The 23,110-nt window shown below is 35.6% G+C and overlaps 1 protein-coding gene across 1 annotated transcript; it reads left to right on the top strand.

The window, feature by feature from the left end:
• Positions 1–3,230: 3,230 nt before the first annotated feature.
• On the top strand, positions 3,231–20,483 carry LOC123531609 (uncharacterized). Its single transcript, XM_045312726.2, has 8 exons — positions 3,231–3,591; positions 4,181–4,243; positions 11,198–11,212; positions 11,633–11,723; positions 14,032–14,120; positions 15,076–15,099; positions 19,649–19,739; positions 20,173–20,483. The coding sequence occupies exons 1-8, from the start codon at positions 3,534–3,536 to the stop codon at positions 20,306–20,308; spliced, it is 567 nt and encodes a 188-aa protein (XP_045168661.1). The 5' UTR covers positions 3,231–3,533; the 3' UTR covers positions 20,309–20,483.
• Positions 20,484–23,110: the final 2,627 nt, after the last annotated feature.

Below are 23,110 nucleotides of genomic sequence, written 5' to 3'. Positions count from 1 at the left end.
GTGCAGGTAGTTAACTGATAGAGTGCGTTAATACAGGACACTTCTATTTATAAAGTGTCCGCTTACAACCGTAAGAAGACACTTTTACAATAGCTCTGCTGGGGGTATAGTCGTATAAAAGATACTATTGCATTGATACAAGTAAGTAAGTAAGTAAGTAAGTAAGTAAGTATTTTAATACAGTGACTTGTGTATACATATTGCAGCCAGTAGTCATTATAAATTTCATTTATATCATACTTCTTGCATAGTCATTACACAGAATATCTTTTATGATATTTGGTGCCTTCACTAGTAATTATAAACTGTTACCATATAGATCTTGTCAAACGGTAATACATTTTGTTGTACTAATTACAATGGCATTTTACGACAGTGGTACCTATTGAAGATCTTAATGTATTCACGCAGCAATTATAAGGGCGTAGCCAGGAGGGAGCGACAGGTGCGAACGTACCCCTCCCCCTTTTCGGCAAGTATTGCACTTTTTAATCGAATAGCATACTTTTAAATGACATTTTTACATGATACTTTTCAGATTTTTTTCCGGCTCGCTTCGCTTGTCAATAGCATATTTTTACTATGTATGTTGTCATTATTATTATTTAATTACAGGAATTTTGTTGAATTGATGTTACTGAATTCGTTTCCAATAATAATAATATTCATATAATCTTATTATTCAAATCTTGAACTATTTATTATTTTATGGGACAGACTTTCATTTTTGTACATCTTAATTGTCATGAATAATCTTTGTGACGCATAGTAATTCTTTTAAAACATAGTTATTGTTACATTACGTTTATTTTAGACTTCTTTAATTTGAGATGTGTTTGTCGAGAAAATTTAAGTAATTCTGATATGTGTATTTTTGTATAAATGTTTAATTATAAATTGACTGTATGATTATGTGTATGTGTGAATGTATATCAGTTGAAGGCCATACTGGAAATAAGTCGTATAATATCTGTATTTGTACACTTAGTATGTAACCTTCAGAAAATAAAGTTATTATTATGATTATTATTATTAGTAGTAGTGGTAGTACAAATAGTCTGCATAATGCAGGGTGTCAGTGTTTAAATCAACTAAGATTTATCGGTATTCTTATACATAGCTGTGTGGGCTCATCTTAACGCTACTATATGTACCTGTGCAGATAGAACATTGCTAACAACCTTAGTACAAATGTACTCTTGCCTTTCTCGGTGATATTCCTAGAATATTGAATGTCTCTAGCAAGCTACAAAGATCTGCAATTTTTGAGTTGATGTATTAGCATGAGGATAGGGTACATACAAAAATAACATGTTCTATGTCGATGATGGAAATATAGAAATTCACAATACGACCGAAAGATTTCTTATATTGCCGTGCAAGTACAATTGCCAATCAACGTTACTGTAGTGGTGCAGATTTGTGTTGTTAAGGAAAGCGGGGCAGAGACTGGTAAATCAAGTCACGATGATTGGAAACGTATTGTGTATTTAAATGTTATTGACAATGAAGCAATACTGTATTGTTTAAACGATATATTGTAACATTACTACCCAAGTGTTTTCCAAGGGCACTAGGAAAGTTAAAGGCAAGCAAGCTAACATATCACTTAAAGAAACTGCCATGCCGAAATTCATGAAGGCTAGACCAGTTATATATTCGTTATTACCTAAAATTGTGAAAGAACTGAACATTTTAGAGAAACAAAGAAGTATTTCTATGGCCGTGTCAAGTATGCGAGCTATGCATTTCGAAACGCGAGATTTAAATCAGAAACGTAATTGTTTTTGTTATGGTATCCTAACACATCACACATTACAACTAACGAGTCTCCCACGAAACGTTTCCTGTGTAGAACTAGATCTTGTCAGACCTGAAACAAAACGTTACGTTTTTGATAAACAAACTAAATCTTCATGATGACGGACAATACCATGATTTCGAAATCGGCGAAAATGAGTTAGTGTGTTGTTACCGGGATAAGGACAAATGGATATATGATCTACTCATGTACAAAATTAATATAGGGTGTAAAATATTATGGCCGAGTTAAGCAAATCAGTTACGTAAAAGTAAAATGAATGAATTGCGATCATTCATTACCGCAAAAGACGCCAAAGTATACTACTTTCAGTCCAGAAATTCCGAAAACGCCGCGTGACATGATTAGCGATCATGTGCGCAGAAAGCTGATAGGTCACCTGCTGTAATAAGCAATAAACAGGACACTGGTACTGAAAGGAGATACCTATTACGAGAGTATAGAAAATCTTCAGATAGATACGGTTTTGTTTAAAGGTCCATAACGCATTAAATTTTTATCTTAAAAAACGCTGAGATTAAACAGCTTTCCAAATAGATGTTATGCGTAATTACATGGTTAAATAAGCACTACTTTTAATATTGCACATGAACTGTTATAGTAAGTGCCATAAAGGATGGTAATAAAAAACAATACAACCAATAAAACATTCTAGTTTATTCAGCAATATTCAAACTTTCGACAAATGTTAAAGAAAGGATTAAACAAGAAATTAATACATTTTATGTTCATAACGGAAAATGTGGCAGCTGTATTTCAAATAAGGCCATTATGTGCCTTTAAATTTGACTATGTATAGACAGTATGCTATTGCAGGTTAGTCCAAAAGATAAAAACAATTACTTGATGTGTTAATCTTAAATATAGTGTGACATTACAGTTTACTCCCTCAGATAAAAGCAATTACTTATTGCGTTAATCTTAATTGTAATTAGAACTTTTGACTAAAACTTACGACTTACCTCCTTTTTTTGTACTGACTTTCACCTTAAAAAGGGGAGAAATATGTTATATATCGTGTATCTTAGACATATGAAACCACAACTTGAAGCATATTATAATAGTGTTAAACCATAACAGCTGTATCCCACTGAGTTTATACGTTGTACATATTTTAAAGACTATAACTAAAACAATGTTTGTTTCTCTGAACAAATACGAAAACCCAAATTCCAGAAAATTTGCTAGATACCACCTTCCGGTTTTCAACAGACGATATCATATAGATTGCCAGCTATAATGCAAAAAAGGCGTTCCATAAATGCGATAAGCCAATCACATATCGGTAAAAAATCACGTGATATCACATTCCCCATGTGCTACACTACTTGCTGCATTCCAATACACCTGCGGCCTCCATCCGCAGCCGCAGGTAATAATTGTTTTATTCATAACTACTCGCTCTCTACACAAACATGTACCTTCTTCTTAAATAGTAAAAACTGAGATAAAAATCTCTCTTTCGCTCCACATTTTTATGAAACTATTAAGAAGGACGTAATTAGTTTACTGTGGCCTGAGATTTGCCTTATATAAATCATAAAGTAGACGAGAAGTTTTTGTTGCACATCAATCTTACATCGCATGTTGCTTTTTGATTTGACGTCATATGTTAATTAATTTCACATGCACTTCATATGAACTCGTGAGCTGAATATCATAACAAAAATACTGTTGTTGGATCATAAGCTGAACAAAAAACAATCGAGTTATGTCTAAAATTTGGATTTTCGTTGTGTTGGGATTTCTCTTGTATGTTGAAGCACAAGGTACAATGTTGTTTTTCTGATATCTTGTAAAAATATTAATATTAACACGAGGCTTTGCACCAGCGCTTTTACAAGCATCAACTGGCAATTCCAATGTATGGCGTCCAAAATTTACAGTAAACGACGATCTCTAAAATTGTCATTTGTTATGCTGTTTAGAATAATATATTATGCTTTCAGTAGCTCTAACTATATTTATTTTAGTGAATTGTGAATTTGTAATAATTTATTTTTTCATTTCTCAGTGACCTACTGAAAAAACATGAACTATGTAAATTCAAGTCATTGTGCTTGTTTTACATTTTTAAGACATGTCATAATTTTGAAATTTTGTATACTGACGTATTAAGAATGCACTTGCGTGAGTGTATAGATATCCTTATTTTTGTATATCATTATCTTTTTTCTTCAAAATGTTTTATGCCGCCGAGTAAGACCAAAAGATGCTCGTGTGTAGTGAGTGAGATCCTGTAGCCTAGTGTTTTGAGACAGAACTACAGAATAAAAAAAATCGCGAGTTCGAACACTATGTCCGCCAACTAAAAGTTTAAATGGATGCGACTTAACGATCTGCATATAATATTTACAGAAGGACGATTGTCACGTGATTGGCGGTCTCGGAGGAGAAGGCCATCTCCTGAAAGACGACGAGGTAATATCAAATTTTATATAAGCATTTTTACGGTATACAAGGGTATGTCAAAAGTCGATGCCACCTTTCTGTTTTGAGTAATAAAATCAATAAGAAGTTCATTTGAAAGCATTGAACGCAACCAAACATTTTTTTGACTGAGTCAGTGGTAATGACATGTGCAACACCCTCACTGCACCTAAACCGGCTTCAGTGGAATTAATTTGTAGTACAACTGAATGAACTCCATGATCCCAAAGGAGCAGATGATATCAGTAGCTCTGATAAATGGATAAGAGTATAGAATATTCCACGTCCTTGTATTTAATACTTAAATGGGAGATAACTCAGTACATGATAATACTGCATTTTTTGCCTATTGTCATATATGAATGTATCACTTCATGTAAATTCCACTGAGATTTTGGAAAGTTGATGTACAAATTGATTTAAAGGTATTAAATACAGAAGGGGAGATAACTTGAAAATTATGGTTAGGGTTTCCAGCCTCTAGAGCTCTACACTTCGTCTCACTTATGTGGATATTTTCTTTTAAATTTCTACAAGTATTTGTATTTGTTTACCCAAGAATAAATTCAAGACTGAATTTCAGTTATTGCGAAAAATGGTTTCTCAAATTGTCAATAATTGTTAGTTATGATCAGGACAATTTAGGAAATACATAATTGAATACTATTCAAGACAGAGTTATTGTCCCTGCACTCTGCACTTATGGTAAGTAACTCGTAATGACGATGGGTAATTTTCGTGCGTTTACGTATCTTCCGAATGCGATGACGGCATTCTTCGGTCATAACAGAAAATTGTTTTTCATGACAACCGGAGAATGCCGAAATCCCATACGGAGAGTACGTAAACGAACGGAAATTGCCGATTGACATTACGGGACCATTACCTTAAAAGGAAATCTCCGCATGTTTCGAAATGATTATTTATCTTTGCTTAAGAAAGAACGTCATTAAGCGGTGTTATACTATGGTGGCTGATTTCTGCCAGTGTCGTTCTGTCGTTCTGGCGCCCCCGCCATAACGAAAGAACGACGTTTTCCTCTTTTAGCGTTGTCTTGTTCTGTCGTTCTGGCGCCCCCGCCATAACGAAAGAACGAAGTTTTCCTCTTTTGGCGTTGGTTCGTTCCCTCGTTCTGGTGCCCCCGACAAAACGATATAACGAAAAATGCAACGCGAAAGAACGAAAGAACGACCCTTATAAACGGCGCCCTAAAAACGTCGTCTTGGCGTTCTGTCGTTCTGCCCCCCGCCCCCATCCCCCACCCCCAACGACGGAACGAAACAACGCCAAATGTGAAAATATCGTTCTGGCGCGTTCCGGTAGAGCATGCGCAGTGTTGTCATGTTTCGGCAGAGTAACTCGGAGTTACTCCCCTTTGGTGGAGACCGCCATGAGGACGGATTACACCAAACCTGAAGTGACTACTCAGTGTTACATGTTAAGTAGTCCAAAATGTAGTTCCATGCTTTGGATGAAATCTGTTATAATGAGTGACATGAGGAGGTGATAGTTAAATATTTGGCTTATTGTTTTATTGTTTATTGTATTGAGAAAAGATCTAGACCATGTTCATAGTGAATTTCCTGGAATAAGTGTTGTTCTTTGCGAAAAATGTCTTCCTACGCGTAATTGCTAAACGGCTGTTTTCATGGGGACATTTTTAGAGGGTGATATTTCTCAGAACAGATTATTTTTCTTATATACAACATAACATTTCAATATTTTTCTATTTTTTTATAAGAAGACATGTCATACAGTACTAAATGACCATATATGGTTTTCATGTCATTGAAATGCTTTAAAGTGCTGAAAATGAGGTCTGAATATTTTATTGTTAATATGAAATAAATAAGGAATTGAATTGGTAGAGTGTAACCATGACTGTGACTCAATGTAGACTTGGAGCGCCGGTATAAATTACAGACTCCGGTATATACCGGATTCAAGCAATACTTTACATGTATATATTTTGTAACCATGATGATACTAACCCTAACCTTTAGTCAGTATAGGAGTATAGGAGAGATCGTGTTTCTATACAAATCCGTTGTTTTTTTTTTATTTTTAGAACTGATAAGACAAAGGTCGTGGGCAGACGCCGAGCGTCCGTGTTTTTTTTGTACACAGTGAGGTTTTTCTAACGGCTTAAACTTTCTTAAAGCACAAATGATATCAATTATTTTTAGTGATCGCGCGGTGTCCGTCGTCCGTCGTCCGTGCGTCCGTGCGTGCGTAAACTTTTCCTTGTGACATCTCTAGAGGTCACATTTTTCATGGGATCTTTATGAAAATGGGTCAGAATGTTCATCTTGGTAAATTCTAGGTCAAGTTCGAAACTGGGTTACGTGCCATCAAAAACTAGGTCAGTAGGTCTAAAAATAGAAAAACCTTGTGACCTCTCTAGAGGCCATAATTTTCCATGGGATCTGCATGAAAATTGGTCAGAATGTTCACCTTGATGATATCTAGGTCAAGTTCGAAACTGGGTCACGAGCAGTCAAAAACTAGGTCAGTAGGTCTAAAAATAGAAAAACCTTGTGACCTCTCTAGAGGCCATATGTTTCGCAAGATCTTCATGAAAATTGGTCAGAATGTTCACCTTGATGATATCTAAGCCAAGTTTGAAACTGGGTCATCTGCGGTCAAAAACTAGGTCAGTAGGTCTAAAAATAGAAAAACCTTGTGACCTTTCTAGAGGCCATATATTTCACAAGATCTTCATGAAAATTTGTCAAAACGTTCATCTTGATGATATCTAAGTCAAGTTCGAAACTGGGTCACGTGCCGTCAAAAACTAGGTCAGTAGGTCAAATAATAGAAAAACCTTGTGACCTCTCTAAAGGCCATATTTTTCATGGGATCTGTAGGAAAGTTGGTCTGAATGTTCATCTTAATAATATCTAGGTCAAGTTCGAAACTGGGTCACGTGCGGTCAAAAACTAGGTCGGTATATCTAAAAATAGAAAAACCTTGTGACCTCTCTAGAGGCCATATATTTCATGAAATCTTCATGAAAATTGGTCAGAATGTTCACCTTGATGATAACTGAGTCAAATTCGAAAGTGGGTCACGTGCCGTCAAAAACTAGGTCAGTAGGTCAAATAATAGAAAAACCTTGTGACCTCTCTACAGGCCATATTTTCCATGGGATCTGCATGAAAGTTGGTCTGAATATTCATCTTGATGATATCTAGGTTAAGTTCGAAACAGGGTCATGTGCGGTCAAAAACTAGGTCAGTAGGTCTAAAAATAGAAAAACCTTGTGACCTCTCTAGAGGCCATACTTGTGAATGGATCTCCATAAAAATTAGTCAGAATGTTCATCTTGATGATATCTAGGTCAAATTCGAAAGTTGGTCACGTGCCCTCAAAAAGTAGGTCAGTAGGTCAAATAATGAAAAAACGTTGTGACCTCTCTAGAGGCCATATTTTTCATGGGATCTGTATGAACGTTGGTCTGAATGTTTATCTTGATGATATCTAGGTCAAGTTTGAAACTGGGTTAACTGCGATCAAAAACTAGCTCAGTAGGTCTTGAAATAGAAAAACCTTGTGACCTCTCTAGAGGCCATACCCTTGAATGGATCTTCATGAAAATTGGTCAGAATGTTCACCTTGATGATATCTAGGTCAAGTTTGAAACTGGATCACGTGCCTTAAAAAACTAGGGCAATAGGTCAAATAATAGAAAAACCTTGTGACCTCTCTAGAGACCATATTTTTCAATGGATCTTCATGAAAATTGGTCAGAATTTTTATCTTGATAATATCTAGGTCAAGTTCAAAACTGGGTCACATGAGCTCAAAAACTAGGTCACTATGTCAAATAATAGAAAAAAACGACGTCATACTCAAAACTGGATCATGTGGGAAAAGGTGAGCGATTCAGGACCATCATGGTCCTCTTGTTTTATCAATGGAACGGATGTAAAACAAGCAATTTATTGATTACTTTTAATTATTATTTCGAAATAAAAAGGATTAATTCTGAACGCTTAACTTACAGTGTTTTTTTCCAAAACTTTGGAGCATCGTTACGCCGCTAATAAAATCATATGTCATTTAAAATGGTTTTTCAATTTAGAAATATATTTAAATTAGAAAATATGAAAATCGTAAGCATTTCAAAACTTTTTGAATTTTTAAAATCCATAAATTGGCGAAAAAGTTATTAAATACCCATACACAAACGATGTAAAAACAATTGTTTAGCCCACCACCAGATAAACAGGTGTTAATGCGTGACGTCACGGCGATCTCTCCTATATCATACATATTATACACTAAATGCGTGCGAATATGCAATAATTTGCGTATTTTTACCGTGCGCTCCAATTGATAATCACTTCCGGGCATGCGCAGAAGACCGCTCCAACTCTGCAATGAGCTACATCGGACAGTTGGGTTGTTCCTAATCCCTGTACCGTACCCGTACCGTATATTCATATTCGGCAACTTTCGGTTTTCACGGAGTGTGGCGGAAACACACGACGAAGAAAAATCTATTTTTAGACATATTTAAGGGGCTGTTGTTGTGGTCTTAGTCGATTTCATCATGTTTATGAGATGTATATAATTTAATGTCATTTTGAAAATTGTATCTTAAGGTTCAGTATGTTTGCTGCTAATTGATGGCCCAGTTTTTAGTCATATTTAAACATGTAGTTCACAAAGAGAGTGGATATAAACACATGTTTTCTGATATTATTCTTTTCCATCAAAGCAAGAATGAATGCATTAAATAGAAAACATATTTACTTATGTTTAGAGTAAAAATAATTATGGCAAAGATGTTTTAAGTATTTGACCGTATACATATTTAACACTAGATAAAAACTTCCACCCACCGTTTTTATCAATGTGAAGTGTGAAATATGAAAGATAGGTGCCGTTTCCAAACTTTTATGGATTCCGTGAAAAAGTGTATCTTTCTATTTATGAAACAGTAGAAATGGGCTTAAGCAAAATACGAAAAATATGACAACACTTCGCATGCTCTACCGGAACGCGCCAGAATGCCAGAACAATATTTTCACATTTGGCGTTGTTTCGTATCGTCGTTGTGGCGGAGGTGCCAGAACAACAGAACGCCAAGACGACGTTTTTTTAGGGCGCCGTTTATAAGTGTTGTTCTTTCGTTCTGTCGCGTGGCATTCTTCGTTATATCGTTTTGGCGGGGGCGCCAGAACGAGGGAACGAAACAACGCCAAAAAAGGAAAACGTCGTTGTTTCGTTCTGGTGGGGGCGCCAGAACGACAGAACGAGACAACGCTAAAAGAGGAAAACGTCGTTCTTTCGTTATGGCGGGGGCGCCAGAACGACAGAACGAAACTGGCAGAAATCAGCCACCATATTATGCAGTCATTAATCACGCGAACTGTTGTTTGTTTGGCCACAAAACAACTGAATTCCACGTATTGTCAATCAAACTAGAAATGAAAGTTAAAGCATTAACTGTTTTATTCATAGTGGTAATAAATTGTCAAAAGTAACAGGTAAACCTTATTCATCTGCATTTTTGCTAAGTGTTTATAAATACAATTACTTGGAATGAATTCGAGAAAAAAGCCTGCAAACAATTGATTTTTCAATGTTGAAGAAATTCGCATAGAAGGTACGAAGGGGAGATCCCAGTTCTTTTTATGTCGTTCCTATCTCATTTCCTTTTAAAGAATGTTCTACATTGATATACATTTATATATACGTATAGTGCATCAAATAAAATGAAATCAAACCCGCCCGCTTAGGTTAATCGGGAGAGCGCATGGTCGTGAGTTCGATCCCGCGAGGCGTATCTTCTCCATGACGATTTGATAAAAGACATTGTGTTTTTGAAATTATTTGTTATCCTCTTGTGATTCATACATGTTGAACAGTTACTTGCGGAGAACAGGTTTGTACTGGTACAGAATCCAGGAACACTGGTTAGGTTAACTGCCTGCCATTACATAACTGAAATATATTGTTTAAACGAAACATACAAAAACAAATGAAAAGGTGAAAAACTCAAGATAGAAACCATTTAAAGGCAATATTCTGTTCAGTTTATCATATACCCTTTAACTTCTAGGTCAAGGTCACAGCGAGGTAGCATTTATGACAAAATGGAATGTTGAAGGTTTTCTTTATTTATTTATGCATTATTTTAACTTGAAATGAATAAAATTCAAAAGCGTATGATAGTATTTGAAAGCCTTGAATTTGGACCCCGTCTGTCGGAAAAGGCTGCTGTCGCTGTGGATACATGTAATAAGTTACAAACAAACTTCGGGGCAATTAAACTGTGAATTTAACTATCTCATCAAGCTAAACATTTTAACTATTTTCATAATTTTTTTTTTATTTTCTAATTAGAAACTATTTTATTACTTATCATGTAATTCAGAATTGTAGGGATAACGCATGTTTTTTCGTGTTATAACATCTGCAGAATACCGAGGAATTGGCTGGTACCCGAGCCCGGTAGGTCGAGGCTACCAACGATTCCCGAGGGATTCTGAAGATGTTATAATACGAAAAGAACATGCGCTAACGCTATTCTAGCATAAAACGAGTAAAATCCAAGTAAATGAATGTATTGTCCCTCAACGTCATTAATTAAATTTCCATGAAATGCGCAGTAAAGTCTACGTTTTTTTCGAATTGACATCATTTCCTTTTGAATTATCCGTTTTGGGGCCGTAATACGTTTACGCTTTGCCATGGAACGCGCATATATAATGTCGATTAAAAAAGAGAAAGCATATTTCCAGTAAAAACAAATAGTTGAAAAACACATACAATACAACTTTATTCTATAAAATAATTGTTTATTTCCTATAAAAGTATTAAGTAACTTGTCTGTTTCTCTTTTATGCTTTTTTTTGTGGTTAGACCATTCGTGTTAAAGACGGTTATTGGACTATTTTCTATTTTTATTTCATATGTATCTTTTCTGACTTCCAGGTCCAAGAGTTCCAGGTAATATTTCTGTTTGAAAGCTTTTAAGTTAACTTTATCGTCTACATTTTCTAATAAGCTAGTCAGAGTTCATAGTAAGGATAGAGGTTGAATAGTCATATACATTGTAATAGCTTTTTGTTGAGTTTCGTTTATTTCAAGATATTATGTATTTTTACTGTTAGCATTTGTGCTAGACTGAATTGACACAAAAATAGATTTAGCCTACTTCGTAATGCAGGAAATCGTGAAAACTAGTGTCATAAGAGGCGGTACTTCCCTAGCGTCACTTGTCAGAAAACTTGTCACCTTTGTTATCCTTATTTAATTTTGATGTAGGAAATAAATGTTGAACAAAGTGTTATTTCAGTACACTTTCGTTTGGTTCATTACAGTAACTTTATAATGTACTTGGCTGAAAAATCTTTTCTTTTTTTTCAGACTGGTGTCCTCGGGGCAGTCCTCGAATACGCTGCTTCGCTAATCCGTGTGACGTCGAGAGATGCCCTTCCTTTCCACATGCAATTTGTCTGTGAGTGATAAAACAGTTCCGAAGTTTTGATTATTTATACTGAAAGCTCTGCATTAATGAAATGAGCCGCACTATGAGAAAACCAACATATTGGATTTGCGACCAGCATGGATCCAGACCAGCCTACGCATCCGCGCAGTCTGGTCAGGATCCATACTGTTCGCTTTCAAAGCCTATTGCAATTAGAGAAACCGTTAGCGAACAGCATGGATCCTGACCAGACTGCGCGGATACGAAGGCTGGTCTGGATCCATGCTGGTCGCAAATGCACTATGTTGGTTTTCTCATGGTGCGGCTCAAATATGCTTTTAATATGTATATTATAACTCTAGAATAAGTTTTATGTCAATAAACCCCGGCAAGGTTTTACCACTGCCGGTGCCTGATTGTTGTTTTTTTCCTGCTTATATGTGTGCGTGTGTGGCTTGTGCGTCTGTGTGTCTTGGGCAGTGCCCTACAGTGTTGTTATATATTACTTGTCTGTTTATCTATGTAAGTTCGTTATGTGTATGTGTGTGTGTTTGTCTTTTCTACATAAGTGTCTGCGCTGCTGTGGTTTACGTTGCAGGGTAACTGTGATTTAGGAACATAGCATTCCCTTTTGAATATTCATCCTTGTTCCACTTTTCCCTTCAACCCCATCATTTTCTACCCCCTACATTTTCCTCCCCCTTTTTCTATATTTTGCATAAAATTAAAATGTACTTGTTGGATTTTTGAAGCAACCCGTCTATAATATTTTTCCGTTACAGCTTCTTTTTGTTGTGGGCCTACTTTGCAAATGCGTGGCTCTGTGGCTGTGTTTGTAGTGCTCTGTGCTTCCGAGAAATCTACCCTTACCTTTTATCTTTTTTTAATTACACATAATTAACTTAACCTTACTTTATTACATTTTGCTATGAATGAATTCAAAGTTAGCAGTCAACGTAGAAGGCCAATAATGACATTCGGCAACTTGAGTTTGAGTACGTTTTCTACGTATGCATTTTCGGTATTATCAATATTTTAAGCAAATAAAGTCTGTAAGATCCTATGGAAACACAGACTACAAGCAAGCAAAGTAACAGTAGACATCTGTTCATGAGAGGTAACGTAAGGTGCAAAACCCCTCCCGTCCCATAGTACCAGCTTATTCTATTACATAGATATTAAATGGGCTTCATGATTCCGAAAGCCGTGTGCTCGGGGAGCTACGTTTTCAACTGAAGACTGTCGGAAAAGCAAGCGAGAATACATATTTGCGCAGAATTACCGATTGTCATCACATTTCAACTATCTTAACTTTCATTAGCTCACCAGAGCACAAAATGCTCGAAGTGAGCTATTGTGATCACTTATCCTCGTACGCCCGTCTTTTTTTCAGTAACTGATGGCCAGATTTTAAAAATGATTTCTCACAAGTGATTCCAGGATGACTGTCTTTAAAGTTTGTTCATATTATTAAAATTCATCGAAAAACATGACCACCACCGGGCGTAGTCATATTTCCTTATCTGTTAATAGCAGATATTTTAAAAATCTTCGCGTCAATAACAGCTAGCACGATTTTAAAATACTTTCACACTATGATTCTTGTGTGACTCCTTACAAAAATGTATTCAAATTAATCCAATTACGCAAAGAACATGGTCGTGAACACATTTCCCTGTTACATCTTAGTAGTTTCAGGCATATTGGCATCATCGTTATTTCTTCATGACATAACCAAATATCAATCTGACTGAAGTACTTGATCTTCTAAACGAAGATCTGAGAACGACCCATTCACATACGTCTTCTGTATATTTTGGATTTCCAGTATTGCTATTTTTATTTTAACCAATCAGACGACTTGTTCGAATGCCAAAGAGTAAGAAAAATATGAGGTTATTTCAGGGCTCGAACCCGGGACCCCTCGCTTACAAAGCAAGTAGCCTACCGACTGAGCTAACCGGTCATCTGACACAATATGACATCAGAATTGTAAATATTAAAAGTCAAGGCTACAGGTAGATTTGCAAAATGTTGTAAGCAAGGCTCTGATTGGCTAGCGAAAGGGTCGTCAGAACGAGGCCATGAATAGGTCGTTCTCAGATCCTATGCGTAGCGTAATAGGATATGTACTTTAGTCAGATTGTACCAAATATGTACTAAATACGGTAAATCTATATTTTTACGCATTTTGATCATCTAAGCTGTTCCATATACGGTAATATATGTATGATGAAAGAACAATTTGGTAAGAGTGCCTAAACTTGCCAGCATGGCTTCACAACCAACATTTGTTGTGTCGTTAGATGTTAATCAGAATATTATGTCTTGTTTTCAGAAATGACAATCCTTGCGAAAGAGCCTGTAGTGGTAGTTTCTACACCGAGGAAAGGGGAAGGCTTTCCAGAAGTCAATGCAACGGTCAAGGTATAACAATCATAAATGTCTATTGAAACATTGAAGTGTCAAAACGATGTGCTTTAAATGTGTACTGCTTAATAAAAACAGTGTATCAGAGAAAATATTTAAGTGAAGGCTAATCGGAAAAATCACATCCTGTCGAGTATTTCTGCTGATTTTTTTCTGCTAGTTTTTCTATTCATTAAAAAACCTTTAACTTAAATAAATCGACTAAAAGTACATTAAGAATACCATGCACAATATTCCACTATTTTGACTCCTGAATTATATTATATTATATTATATTATATTATATAAGTAAATACTTTTAAAGTATTTGCTAGTATCTGCACCGTTGACTATATCATTGTAATGAAACTGAATGAAACTAGCGAATTTCAGTAAGTTTCTCTAAATTTTGTCTTAAACATGTTTGATTCATTATATTTGTTTTGTCACTGTTGGGTTAAATGTCACGCCAACTTAATACTAGGTCATATGGCGACTTTCCAGCTTTTAATGGAGGTGACCCTCCGGGTATTATTTCATCAGGGACAAGCGCCTACCTTTCATAAGCCAGCTGGAATGGCTTCCTTGCATGACGAATTCTACGTCCCAAGCAGTGCTCAAACCCACATCAAAGAGGGGCAAGTGATTTGAAGTCAGCAACCTTAACCACTCGGCCACAGAGAGGCATCTTTCATTAATTAGATGTATAAGTGAGCTTCTGGGTCTTTATCCTGATATTATAGCATTTCCACTTAGGGATTTGTGAATCTGACAGAACTGACAACGTACTATTAAAGAACCAGTGTCGGTAGCTATATTAATAGACAGTAGTTCTTAGCACAAAAATGTTGCAGAATGACACTTACGAAACCAGGCAGCAAAAATAATAAACTACAGAAACAACCAACTAATAAAGTAAACGAATCGCAAAATTTTATATCATTTATGAATAAAAATACAAATTCTGTTTTAGGGGGAGATCCACCAGGGATTCCAGGTAATTAGATGTCTTTTTATGTATTTTGAAACAGCAAATGAAAATAACTGCATTCATCAATTTAAAAGAATAAGATCTTTATGCCGTAATTCGAGGTAAGTAAATATTTTCTTTTAGATAATTTTATGCAGTGTCATTAAGTGAAACAGCTTTGGAACAACAAAAAGTGAATGTAAACCTTTAAAAACGTCTGTTTAACATAATATGTTAAGCAATTGTATTCGTTTGGTACCTAGCACAAACCAAGGGGATAACCGTAATTACTGTCTTTAATTATTGCTGATGCCTCCGAAGGGACTAAAGATCACTTGGGACCTTGACTAAATTGACACTCAAACTATCACAAAAGAAATGAGAGGGTCATGATGACCCTCTTTCGCTCACTTGAGTAATATGAGCTACATGTTTCAAATGTCAAACTGATGCTAAAATATTAAGAAAGTAGGTCAGTAGGTCACATTCATGGTAAATGAAAGCCAGTTTTAAGATGGTTGGACAAGACTGTATTTGTAATCCAAATTTCAAGGCTGTATCTAAAAAAACAACACAAGAAATTACGTCAGTAGGTCAAGGACACAGTCAAGTGACCCCTAATTACTTTGGGTTATCATGTAATTATAATTAAACAGTCTAGGAAATCTGATCAGATAATTGCTGAAGTATTTTTTCCTAAATAATTCATACCCCGGGGTGGGGCTTTGTTACACCTCAGAATGGTAGCAACGCATTTTAGTAGTCATTACCAAAATTCGACCGAGTTTTGGTAGCGACAAAATGCGTTGCAAGGGTACATATGATGTGTTAAGGGTCATAGAATGGAACGTATTTTGGTAGTTTTTTCTACATCAGGGGCTGTGCTCATTTTTACATTACGCACAGAAGAGAGAGATAAAAGGAGGGAATGTTTCCTATAAAATGGTGGGGGAGGGTGGCGAGAGGGGACGGGATTCGGTGTTCCCCTCCCAAGATATAGTTTTCGTTGAAAAAAAAAACAAAATGTAGATTCCTGAGCGAGTGAAAGGGACCTCAAACGACCCTTCCTATGCAATAACATTTTATTGTTTTAATTGTTGTTTTAATGTGCTAGTGTTGTCGGAGGGATAGTCCACCGAGATTTTTTAAAGCAAGAAAAGCGGGTTGAATTCTGTAAAACGAAGTATAAATGTGAGGATGGCACGTGGGTCCTCCGCCTAGATATTTTTTTTAAAACATCCCACATAAACATAAATGGTGTATTATGTGCGTGTTTTAGGAGTCTGATATAAATATTTCCAGCAAAAATTTTTTTATTTCTTTTATCTTTTAAAGGTGAGAGGTTTCGAGAGTCCGCCAAAGGTATCTTTGAAAAACAACGTAAAAGAGTGGTAAAATGTGGGCGTGGGCTTACTCGAATAATTAAAAAAAACTAAATTCTCCGTCGTTATATTTAGATTTTTATTTTGGTGTATACATGCGAGTGGTATTTTGTGGTCCTCCACGGACAACGCATGGAAATTGTGGGTTCTGTGTGTTTAAATGGGTAAGAAATATATTATTGGCTTCATCCGCAGTAAGGTTTACAATGACATGTATCTTATTATTTATCTACATATATAAATGCGAATGATTTTCTTTAAATATTTATCGCAGATTCGGGCTTTTTTCTTCATTTGTATACGACGTATTATGAAAACACCAGCGGAGGGTGTAAGAAAAGTTTTTCCAGCACCCGGTATACAAAAATACTAGCGCCTGATATGTACTCGACCAACCTCGGTAACTCTCGGTGAATAAATTAATCGGTAACCCTCGGAATTAAATTCACTACCGGGTCGAATTATTTAATTGAATTTCACTATATTAAATAACATTGTATTATTCTAAAGATTTTTGGTGGATAAAGGTTGCATGTCTACCTTGCATAACTTATAAAGGTATTATATAACCCGTCTTATGTGACCTTCTCTCGTGAATCTCCTGAATTTTAATCTCAGTCAATACTTACTTATGTGCGTTTGTGAAACCTGTCCCGACACATCAAATAATTGTGGTGAACAGTTGTGCCAATTTTGTTTTCAGTATCTCTCGATGTATGTCAAAGTTAGAGTTGCATTGACCTCTCTCACGTGTGTTCCAATGGACCTGCTTGACTGAATCTAGGGCCGTAATATTTTCAAGGTCAAAAGGTCAAGGTCGGATGAGCGACTAAGTTCCATCATGACTCTCTTTGACATAATATTGTCCATTCGTCACAAAATATTCTTTTTGTAAATTGTAAATCATGAGATTATTATAAATACCGTTTTGCGTTGGATGTGTACATATTCAACGCATTTTGATACTTCATCTTTGTAAACTACCAAATTGCGTTGAGTGTAACGCATTTTGGTAGTGACTGCCAAAACTCGGCCGAATTTTGGTAGTGACTACCAAAATGCGTTGCTACCATTTTGAGGTGCAACAGAGCTGTAAAATATCTATGCTCTGTGCATTTCGGTTTCAAAGAAAAAAGGCTCAATGATTTTACGTTCACAAATGACCTCTAAACCACTACAACACCAAGAAACGTAGAGTTCATGTATCTTCTAAGAGATGTTTTTGTCTGACATGTCAGCACTAAGGGACATCTTTTAAATGGAATTAAATGAGAGTATTTCTTTCTTTTTGCCATTATCTGTTTAGCCCGAAAGTACTGCTTGAAAACCAATTACCTTTATACATAGAAAGCAGCAGAATTTACTTTGTAGCCCCGAAAAGCATCGCAGACCGTCATGTAACCCTACCCACATCTCCCCACTTCTGCAAAAAGAACTTGATCCCTTCGACGAAATATTTCTTTTCATACACACTTATAGTTCAGGAAAATTCTTATTTTTGAAAACAGATGTTTGAAGAACGGGTCGAAAATGTTGAATATTACAGTTCCATCAATTCATACAGGTAAAAAACTACCCCATGGGTATCTTTGAAATTATTTTGTGGGCGTGCAAATGTCCTGTTTATTAACGGACAGGTGTGGGTATATAACATCTTGTTTCACATACTCGCTTAAAACAAAATAGAATGGACTTTTAACTATTTCAATACTAGCTTAGTCCGGATTCAAGTATGTTTATTACCATGCCGGCGAAAAGCGGCATATACAGTGTAACTTCCGAAAACCGAACGACCTCCGGACCAGCCTAAAAGTTCGGTTTTTGGAAGTTTCCGGAATTCAGAAGTTTGAAAGTTTGTAGACAAAGTGGATAAGGTGCATAAGAGTTATGTTTTCTTACACGTAGGATAAAGGAGATTATTATCCTTTTAAATTTTACAATTTCATATAAAGAAATTAATTAATTGATTAATTAGTTAATCAAATAATTACAAGCATTAAGGATAATAAATACATAAATAACAAATATAAGAAAAAACAACATAACTTTAGTAATAGCATTTACGAAATAATTTAATCGATGTAACTAAATCATTTAAAACACCTGTTTCTTTTGTTCAAACATTAAAAAAGTTTTTAACACGTAAGATATATAATTATGTTATGTTTTCATAACCTGAATACAATTGAAAATAATCGCTAATTACTTCCTTAGTTTTGCATCATTAGTGATCATTGTGAATAAATCGTATCAAAATAAACACGCGCCGCTAATAGATAAACAAAAGAACATGTTGACAGCCTTTTTGGATTATCAGGTGACACTTTTAATCCAGCAAATATTTTGTTGTTCGATTTTCTGAAGTCAATTTTAGTGTTAAAATATAAACGGTGCTTCAAAAATCGTCCGGTTTTCAGAATTCGGAAGTTCCGGTTTTCAGAAGTTAAAAATATATAGAAATAAGAACAGAAAAAAACGGGACCATGAGTTTCGTACGGTTTTCAAAGGTTTCCGGTTTTCAGAAGGTCCGGTTTTCGGAAGTTCGGAAGTTACACTGTACAGTAATCAGACCTTCTGTCTTTCTGACCGTTCGTTCTCTCGGTTTATGATCGTAAATTGATTCTGCTCATAAACCTCAAGCCTGGTGTCCCAAAAGGTCGAGACTGGCAAATGATCCTTTTACATTTTGAGGATACTCAAAGGGCAAGGTCACAATAACAATGAGCTGCAAATCGGTTTCCGAGCACTAACTGAGGAAAGCTTTTGCAAAAGAACCTCAAACTTGGTAGGCAGGTGGAAACAAAACATATACTCTTTCAATCAGGGTCAAAGTCATGCTCAGCCTGAGCTAAAAACCTGTAAATGCAACTGTAGTCTTAAGGTGCAATGCAGTCTTTATACTGCTCTTCCTTTCAGAAATCATGATTTGAGACATTTGTCGATTACAGTGACATGTCTTGTTTCTGTGTAATTCTGTCCGCCAATTGAGACTACGGGAAACTAAAACCAGCTAAGTATATACATAGGAGAAACAGTATTAACGACTTAGTGCTGATAGGAAAACACATTATACATTATCAGTTAAAGTGCTAATTCAAAAGTGAAGCAATGACCATTGAAAGATGAAAAGGGGGAAACGAATCCTTGATAAATAGAAACTACTAATTATATAACATTTTTTTGCTGTTTTGCAGATTGGTGTCCAGTTGGCAGTCCACGAATATTTTGTCTTGTAAGCCCTTGCAGTGCTAAACAGTGCCCAGGTGTCCCACAAGCTAAATGCCTGTAAGTGGTTTACTAATGCATAAACACAAAGAAAGTACTTATGTTGAAGTAACTGAAATTAGAAATAATACAAAACAAAAACGAAAAAAAAAAAAAAAGGAAACAACAACAAAAAGAAATGTTTGATCTAAACACGTTCATTGGAAGATAAAATTAATAAAAATAAACCATCAGCTTGATGCTTGAAATTTGATATTCAGTTGTATGACTTTTATAGGGTAGAGAGAAGCGGGGTTGTGCGCTGACTAAGGATTATTTCCAGTTAGAAGCATTCGGAAATAGCGAAGGCTGATACTTGTCATCGATGGATTCTGTTTTTACAAAATCTTTACAATTAATAACGAAAATGACGATTTGATTGCAATAAGAGAACTATTAAAAAATAAGGGCGTACCACTTATTCCCAAAATACATTTTATTGTTTTACTTACAGAGCTGATAATCCATGCGAACAGCCTTGCAGCGGTGACTTTTACGTTGTGCGAGGACGGCGACGCGGACAAAGACATGGACGGAAACTGTCAGAGTCGCAATGCGCGGCCAGCCCGCCCGGAGGAGGTGCATACTGATGGTGGACAATTTTCATTAAACAAAAGTTTATTATATTTTAGGATGTAACTTTATGTTTGCTATTCTTTATCAATATATTCCAAAAGTTCTATGATAGGATGCTGAACTGTATAAGAAAAATAATGCGCTCATACATAATTACAGGCTTTTAATAAATAGATTCATCTAAAAAGAGTTACTAAATTGTCATTAATTAGTTCCTTTTGTTTAGAATATATAAGACCTTGAAAATAACAGATTTATACTGTACCACATTGTATACCGTCAGCAACTCATTCACTACTTGTACTTAGACGTCTCTATATTATATTGATGAAGAAAGACTTTATACTGCGAACATCGATTATGTACTCGAAATCTGGTTAACGAATTAATAATCTTTTCGTATCGGAATGCCTTGTTTTGGCATGATTTTGAATCGATGTACGATTGTAAGTTTTTTTTCCATTAACGGAGAATCGAAACAAAGTAAAGGGCCTAAATGAAAACAGACATCATGACCCGTATATAAATGCCTTCCGTATTTTCCAAAGTTTGCTTCAAAAGGAAAGAGTACATACATAGGTAACTCTGCTGCCATAATTCTGTTATTAGATAACCAGGGAGCTGTCGTTATACTTAAAACTAAGTTTTCGAGGAATATTATCGTAAGTGTCCGCAGCTGGACAGCTATCTCGATATTTTCAGAATTTTCTTAATATTTTAAATGCCTTTATTTCATTAAGATGCAAAGTTTCCAGAAAACGTTTTTGTTTTTTTTGCGAGCGATAATTTTATCATTGAAGTGCACAATTTTGCTTTAAGATTTAAAATAGGAACTTAATAATTGCATAGCTACCTAGTAGCAGTTTCGAGCATTCACGCGAAGATGTGCTGTTCATTTTCAGGAAAGAAAAAATCTAGAACATATTTTTAAATGCTCAATGTTTCTAGAAAAATGCACATATTTCCGGTGAAGTTTAGAATATTATCATAACAGCAACCTAACTATCTCATGACAAAAATATGCCACAATAGTTTGAAAGGCCGATTTTAAATATGCTAATGGACTGTGAAAACTTAAAAGTAGGTTAACTTTGGTTTACAAGAAATATTGTCCTGATTCTTCCTGACGTTTGAATAAATTATGTTCGAAATTGTAACGATAGTAATGTAGGGATAACTCAGTGTCTTTGTTTTCGCGTAACAGCATCTTCAGACTCTCTATGGTTGACTTTATAACAAGTCCATTATCGGAGGGCGCGATCACCAAAGTATCCATTGGGTAGTAGTTTATACTGTTAACTATATAGGGTATTAGAGATATGGCAGTTTCTGCTTCATAACTTGTGACAAATTTGAAAGAATCTTAAACTGAATTTAGATGACCATAATGCAGTAGTGCATACCCTATTTTAGCAGGATCTCTTTAGTAACTTCAGATTTGTCCCCTTTAATTATTAAAAAATCCACAAATGTGTACATAACAAACTAACCAATTGGTAAATTTCATTAAATTTCTTTCATTTTTTTCATGACAATTTATTATCAACGTGTAAAGTTACGTACCCACACCCGGTCACCCCTCCCCATCCCACCAGCCACACCCCACCATTTTTCTTTACAGTTTTTCTTTTTCTTTTTTTTTTTTTTAAATCTTAAACCTTCCATGAATATTTATCGACATGCAAAGTTGTACCCTTCTCCTACATCGCTCCTCCACCCAGTCACCCCCACCACCCCGATCATGCACCCATCCCGCCATGTTTTTGCACTCCGTCTTCTTTGTTGTTTAATTTTTTCAAACATTCCTGGAATATTTATCAACATGTGAAGTTGTAATCCCCCAGTCACCACCCCCGTGGCCACCCACGTTCCAGATTTCTTACTTGATTGTGCTCTCTTAAGGACTTCTTTTCTTTTAAGTTCAAATGTAATGAAATTATTTGCTTCTTAGAAACATCCGTAACTTTTTGCCGGGTATATTTCTCTACCATTCCTCAACACAAACCCATTCGGCTGGGGATACCAATTCATCGAATTTGCTTGTTACACATACATTTGAGGGTCCAACATCCAAATTTATATTTGCACGCAAATAACTCTATACAAGGTTGAGGAATGCACTTGTGATCTTGAATGAGCATGCATTAATGGTCGTCGACATGTTTTCGGGGAGTGGGGTGGGGGAGGGTGGGGGGAAGACCTGGCTTTATGGACGCGAGGGTTGCCCTTAAATGCACTCTATAGGTTCAGCTTAGGTTATAAAAAACGATTACATCAAACAGATTTTGATACACATACATACCGAAAACAGGTTGAGTAAAAGAATTTAAAAAATGCTGTTCAGAAAGAGAGGGAGGAAAAGAGGAGATGGTTAAAACTTATTAGAATTGGACCACACGTGACTAGACATGCTTACATTTGATTTAGTGGTGATTTCCACTACCAACAAGTAAAGGAAACGCTTCGGATTATGAAGTTTGTTCAATGTTTTATAAATACAGAGGTCAGCTTAGAGGACATGGGAAAATGTGCGTTTCATTATCTGTTATGAAGAAACGTTATCAAAACGAGCCCATCATTATTTAACTTGGTTTCTTTTTATGCTTTGCTTCAAAAAGTTCCTTTTCAGATAGTGTTTTTCGGCGATATATGACCGTTTTGTATCGATCCGCCGTAAAACCAAACTAATTCATTCATTCATTCATTCATTCAAATTATTTTGATATGCAAACACTTCTACAAAATTGTAATAGATTTTTCCATATGGCATTCATTATCAAAACTGGTGTAATATATATATTTTTATTAATCTAGTA

Source organism: Mercenaria mercenaria, chromosome 1 (assembly GCF_021730395.1).
Source record: "Mercenaria mercenaria strain notata chromosome 1, MADL_Memer_1, whole genome shotgun sequence".
NCBI lineage: Eukaryota > Metazoa > Mollusca > Bivalvia > Venerida > Veneridae > Mercenaria > Mercenaria mercenaria.
Note: the sequence above shows the minus strand (reverse complement) of the source record. Positions and strands in the feature narration are given on the sequence as shown.